This window comes from Myotis brandtii, unplaced genomic scaffold, assembly GCF_000412655.1.
Source record: "Myotis brandtii unplaced genomic scaffold, ASM41265v1 scaffold882, whole genome shotgun sequence".
NCBI lineage: Eukaryota > Metazoa > Chordata > Mammalia > Chiroptera > Vespertilionidae > Myotis > Myotis brandtii.
Window position 1 is genome coordinate 16,309 of NW_005371607.1, and position 6,824 is coordinate 23,132.

The 6,824-nt window shown below is 45.9% G+C and overlaps 1 protein-coding gene across 1 annotated transcript; it reads left to right on the plus strand.

Moving 5' to 3' along the window:
- The first annotated feature begins 301 nt into the window (after positions 1–301).
- Positions 302–3,493, plus strand: LOC102256986 (piggyBac transposable element-derived protein 4-like). Its single transcript, XM_014532347.1, has 2 exons — positions 302–383; positions 973–3,493. The coding sequence occupies exon 2, from the start codon at positions 985–987 to the stop codon at positions 2,713–2,715; it is 1,731 nt and encodes a 576-aa protein (XP_014387833.1). The 5' UTR covers positions 302–383; positions 973–984; the 3' UTR covers positions 2,716–3,493.
- Positions 3,494–6,824: the final 3,331 nt, after the last annotated feature.

Below are 6,824 nucleotides of genomic sequence, written 5' to 3' on the forward strand. Positions count from 1 at the left end.
GGAAAGCCTAAGATACGAGACGAAATGAAGGTCTCGAAAGCAAGACTCAAAGAGCGAGGTCTCGCCGGAATCAGAAATAGCAAAACAGAGCCACGGGGACGCAGCTGCCTCACACCCGCTTCTCCCATGCAGGCAGCTGCTCCGCCAGCGAGCCCTGCTGGCCTCCAAGCAGTCTGGAAAGTCTGCACCACAGACGCAAACCACAACACCCATAGTGCCCCGCGCGCAGCCAAACCCAGCCTCGTCCGGTCTCCACTAGCCAATGAGCTTTTGCCAAGGTCCTCTGCCCCGGAAAGGCCCCGGGAAGGGTGGGCGCTTCCTGTCCGTGCTTCGTTCCCTTAGCTCCTCGGAGACTCCGACGGTGCAGTTCTCGCTGCGAGACGGTGAGGCATTGGCCCCAGGTCTGGGGAAGGGTCTGCATGGCATAGGTTCCACCAACGGAAGGTGCACTGGCAGCGGGTGGAGAGCCCACCCACCCGTCGGGCTTCTTCCCCGCTTTCCATGGCCGACCTGTGACGCATGCGCACGCCCCCGCCCCCGCCCCCCATGGCCTTGAACTTTAGGTATAATGCACTTCTCCACGCCCTGGGTGGGCCCACTTTCTCCAGGTGGACCTCTGCCGTGAAGCACGCGCTCACCTTGAGAAAGACCGAGACCCCCGGTCACCGGGCCCTAGTTTACATTGCTGTGTTCAAGGCATTGTATTTGGGGTAATGGCCCTTTAACCAAGCAGCTGTGGGAGATTGAGCAGGTCACTTAAATTGCGGACGGAGCACGAGAATTCTCGCGCTTTCTCTTCTAAGACTTGTGGCCAATCACGAGAATTCTCGGCTTTTCATTGTCGTTTAGAAACAGTGTAACGGAAAACGCATTTGCTAAAGTTAAAAATTACCAAAGGAATTAAAAGTGATTAACCCCTTGTCGTTAGTAATAAAAATAACTGTTTTTTATATCAATTTGGTATTTTTAAAGTGCTCAGTAACCATGGATAGTGACGAAGAACATGATAAAATTCTGGATATATTTGCTGACAATTTATCAGATATTCCAAGTGAAAGTGATGAAAGCTTCGACAGTGGCAATGATACAGTTATTCCTTCAAAAAGGCAGACAATAGTAATTTCAAGTGATTCCGAACCTGAAAATTTGAACAATTCCACACACGATTTTGAGTGTAATTTGCGTCTTGGTTGCCAAAATAATGATTGGTCAAAAGAGGACTTTCAGCCTAATTTGGAAAAATTTGAAGGTAATTCTGGGGTTACAGTTCTACCAACTGATTGTAAGAACATCATTGAAGTCACCAACTTGATTTTTGACAACGATCTGTTTGAACTATTTTGTCATCAATCGAACATATATTATAACCAAAATTTGGGAAAGCACAAAGTTTCAAAAACAAAAAAGTGGTCTCCTGTTACTCCAACAGATATGAAAAAATTTTTAGGACTTATAGTGCTAATGGGGCGTACTCGAAAGGATACTTGGAAAGAATATTGGTCTACAAATCCAGTTCTAGCGGTCCCAATATTTCCTCAGACGATGAGTCGAAATCGTTTTGAACAAATCTGGACTTATTGGCATTTCAATGACAATGCAAACATGACTAAATCTTCATCCAGGCTATTTAAAATTCAATCTGTACTCGACCACTTTATTAGTAAATTTCAAACAATATATAAACCTATGCGAGAATTATCATTAGATGAAGGCATGATTCCATGGAGGGGACGTCTCCTATTTCAGACTTACAACCCAGCTAAAATTATTAAATATGGTTTACTTGTAAGAATGGTATGTGAGAGCAAGACTGGGTATATTTGCAATATGGAAATTTACACAGGTGAAGGGAAGAAATTGAATGACTCTATTCTGTCACTACTTCGGCCGTATCTGGATTTGGGGCATCACATATACCAAGGTAACTATTACAGTAGCATTTCAATTGCAGAAACTTTATTACTACATAAAACAAGAGTTTGCGGAACAATTCGAACAAGAGGCTTGCCAAAATGTTTGAAAGATGAAGCATCTACGCTTCAAAGAGGTGAAATAGCCTTCCGAAGAAAAGGTGATATTTTATTATTGATTTGGAAGGGTAAAAGAGAAGTTCGAATTATTTCAACTATCCACAATGCTTCCTCTTGTGAAACAGAAAAGACAAATTGGCATACTGGAGAGGAAATAAAGAAACCAGTTTCCATTGTGCAGTATAATAACTATGTACAAGGTGTTGATCTTGCCGGCCAATATCTTTCAACATGTAGTATCCTTAGAAAACCAATAAAATGGACGAAGAAAGTAGTGCTTTACCTGATTAATTGTGGACTATTCAATTCATTCAGGATTTATCAAGCGCTCAATCCAGGAAGCCAAGTAAGATACAAAGACTTTCTTTTAACTGTAGCAACAGAGTGGATCTCATCCGAAGTAGATAAATCAGCAGATCCAGAATTTAGCAATCCTGATCCATCACTTGTTAGAAGTACGAGAGCTCCTCAGAAAGATCATCCACAAAGATTATCAGGCAACATGAAGCAGCACATCCCTGTGCAAATTCCATCTTCAGATAAAAAGAAATATCCTACGAAAGTGTGCAGAGTATGCAAAAGGAACGGTAAGAGAAGAGAAACGCGTTACATTTGCCAGCTTTGTTTAGTTCCACTTCATATTACACAGTGTTTTACAAAGTATCACACTTTAAGAAGATATTAGCTTATAGGAACATGTAATGAATAACTTCAAAATGCAATGGCTATTTCATTTTAAAGCGGGCCTTTAACATTTCTGTAGAACGTTTTTTGTACTCATTCAATAGAAACTTACCTGGCCACTGGGTAAAGCTAGCAACAAAACTACTGGTCCGCAATGTGTTAAGCATCAGGACCTGGGTCTCCTCACCTGTGAAACGGATGACACAGTGAGGCACGGCCTGCCTCCTGAAGCTGCGAAAAGAGTGCACAGGGGGCGGCAGCACCCGCAGCACCAGGCCCCAGAGAACCAAGGCTGACCTGGCCATTGGTCCAGCACCTGCTGAACTGAGAGCAGGAACTAGAAACAGGGCAGCATTTCTGGGGTCAGCTGGAAAGAGAAACTTGGTTGGCTTTTCCTCTATCAGCAATTCCTGATTGTTCTCTTTCTGCATATTTATAATCTGACCACTTATCTTCATCCCTACTGCCATTCACAGATCATCACCTCTTGCTTAAGTGGTTTCCCTGTCTCCAGTTCCCATCCTACCCCCCTTAGATCATTCTAAAATGCAAATTTGGTTAAGACGTATGGCTTCCTTTTGCCTCCAGAATAAAGTACAAACACCTTAACAAGGCTTCCATCACCTGGCCTCTTCCCACTCCTCCAACTTTCTCTCACTCTGTGTTCCAACCATCTTCAAATACTACCTGTTCCTTTACCATACCAGGCTGCCTCTTACCTCAAAGGCTTTTTACGAATAGAAACAACTTAATAAACATTCTGAACTCTGCTCACACAATCTTGACATGATTTAATCAGTGTCTTTCACCATACTCTCAGCTCTCCCTTTTCAGCTGACAGATTCTATAGCTTTCTGTTCATTTAGTTATTAAAAGTCGAGACCAGCCCTACCGGTTTGGCTCAGTACATAGAGCATTGGCTGTGGACTGAAGGGTCCTGGGTTCGATTCTGGTCAAGGACATGTACCTAGGTTGCAGGCTTGATCCCTGGCCCTAGTCAGGGCATGTGTGGGAGGCAACCAATCGATGTGCCTCTCTCACATCAATGTTTCTCTCTTTGTCTCCCCCCCCCCCCCACTCCCTAGAAATCAATGGAAAAATATCCTCAGTGAGGATTAACAACAACAAAAAAGTCTAGACCAGTGTCAACCACATCAATTCAACACCAACAGGAATCCCAGTTTGGGGTGAGGTGAAGAAGGAAACTTTTTTCAGTGCAAGCAACTCAATTGTGACACAGCATGACTGTGAAAATAGCATGGCTGTGCAACATCTCAATGGTGATACAACACAGCTATGAACACAGCACTGCTGTTAGGAGGCCCTGGGGCCATGCTACCCTGACTAGCTCTGCGCATCTCTATATGCCAGTCTGGTCTGGTCTTCTCTGCTTGTAGAGATATCTTTATTGTTAGGTCTTTGGCGGTTCAGCTCTCGTCAGGGAAGTGCAGTCTCCAGTCTGTAGTGAAAAGAGAAAGTGCACTTTTAGAGCCAGAGAGGAGCTGACATATAGACAGAAGTCCCTGCCCAAGTTGATCCCTGATTGGTCTATCAGATAGACTATCTTTATGAAAATAAGGGCTCTAAGTCCTTGCAGTTTGATTGGTCCAAAGGGCATTGTTCTAATTGGTCAGAATGGAGTTGCTCTGATTGGTCAGTAAAGAAGCTGATGTTAGCTGCACTATTCCAGTTGGATCAGGAAACCTCAGTCCTATGGGTTGAAATAGGATTCCAGGAACTTAAGGGCTGCCTCCGATGGCAGAAACACAGTTCAGGCAGGCACTTGTGCAGAGGCAGATGGTTCAGTGCACGCTTCTCCCCGAACTGCATTTTATAGGAGAGGTCTCTGTGTAGAAATGGCTGCTAAGCTCTGCTTTTTTGTTTCTGATGTGTGGTTTGTTTGTTTTTGCTTTAATATTTTTATTGATTTCAGAGAGGGAGAGAGAGCACCTTATCATAGCACCTACCACAGAACAAATCACAGAGAAACATCAATGAGAGAATCATCGATCGGCTGCCTCCTACACGCCCCCTACTGGGGGGTCGAGCCCACAACCTGGTCATGTGCCCTTGACTGGAATCAAACCTGGGACCCTTCAGTCCCCAGGCCAACCCTCTATCCACTGAGGCAAACAGGCTAGGGCTGTTTGTTTGTTTTTTAATTTGATCCCAGTTCAGCCACCAGGAGCCCATCTTGGTAGATATCCTCTTTCTCAGGGTCCACACTAGTATAGTCCACTTTAAAACTTCAATTGCACATCAAGTTTTAAGGTCCTTCTTCCCCTCAGCACCAACCAGGTTTCAGCAGTGGGACTTTGGGGAACAGGTGCATTCTGTCCTGTCATAGAAAGCACTCTCTCTCCCTAATTTAAACTACTTCATTTGGGACCTGGAGGAAGGATTGAGGCAGGTGGGGGGAAATGGTCAAAAACTCTTTTTACTAACTGGTCATCTCATTGCAGTCATCTGTTGGTTGTGTGCCTCCCAGGCTAAGACAAACTGGTCATGGATACCTTCCATTTTTAAGCTGCCCAAATGTTAGCTCTGCTTTTTTGTTTCTGTTGTGTGGCCAGGTCGAGGGACCCCATCAGTGCATGATTGGGGCCGGGTAGGGATGTAGGAGGTTGGCCAGCCAGGGAGGGACTGTGGGAGGGCTTCAGGGCATGTCCGGCCCATCTCACTAAGTCCCAATCGGCCAAACCCCAGCAGCAAGCTCACTTACTGGTTAGAGCATCTTCCCCCTGGTGGTCAGTGCACATCATAGCAAGCGGTTGAGTGGTCTTAGCATATCATTAGCATATTGCGCATTGATTGGTTGAACAGACGACCAGACGATGGGACACTTAGCATATTAGGCTTTTATTATATAGGACTAGAAGCCCGGTGCATGAAAATTCATGCACTCGGGGGTCCCTCAGCCTGGCCTGCGCCCTCTCGCAGTCTGGGAGCCCTCAGGGGATATCCAACAGATGGCTTAGGCCTGCTCCCTGTGATAGCCTAAGCCGCAGCCTCCCTCTGCAGGAGGTGACCGGGCAGGTGGGCCCGCCGATAAGGGGACAGTGCTGGCCAGCCCTGACCCCTCGATCACCCCTCCCCTGCTGCTGGTCATCACTGCCCCCCACCAACCAGTCATTCCACTGTTCAGTTGATTTGCATATTATGCTTTTATTAGACAGGATAGGAAGTTCACATCCTTGCTAAGCCAAATTGTAGGAGTGTATGGGGCGCAGGTACAGTGTTTTGGCCAGGTTCAAGCCTCGGCCTAATGAAAGGACAGGGTCCTCTCATTGCCACGTGCAAGTCCCAGCTGGAGGGCAGGGCCCTCCCAGCACAATTATAGCCAACGGCTGTGGTAGTAAGCTTGAACCTATGGCCCAAACACCTAGCCCCACGTGCCTTGTGATAGAGTTCGGGTGCATGTAGTTGAGTAGGGTTGAAACTCACGAGAATGCTGTAAACAACGTGATCACGCCCCTACTTTGCCTCGTGGCATCTGCTATAAAAAAAAGACACGGCTCGTGGGCGCTGTCGTTGTCTCCTCATCAGGAAGGCAGCGTCCCACCGAGACCCAGCTATTATTCTCTTGTCTGTCTTTCCTTAATCCTTTCCCCCCCCCCCCCCACTCGGGATCACCCTTGGTCGTGCTGGTGTGGCACAAGTGGTGCCCGACCAGGGACTGAGTTCTGGGACCAGGGCCTGAGTTTTGGCTGTAACAAGTGACGCCAGAGCAGGCCCTTTGGCCGTAACAAGTGGTGTCGGAACAGACCTGAGTTCGGGGGAATTTAAAAAGTGGTCAGGTGAAAGGAGGCTCCAAGGCACGCGCAGAGAGTAAGCTTAAAAAACAAAAGTAAAGAAATAAGAAGTTAAGCTTAAAAGGCAAACGTAAGAAGGCCAAAAAACAAAAATAAGGTAGGGAGCCGAAGTGTGGTAAAATTAGCTCGGTGTAAAACATGGGAATAATGCTTAATTGAAGCATTTTTAAAGTCTAAGCGGTAGGAAATAAGCAGTAGAAATAAGCGGTAAGAAATAAGCTGTAGAAGTAAGAAATAAGTAGAAATAAGCGGTAGAAATTGAAAATAAGCGGTAGAAATCGAAAATAAGCGGTAGAAA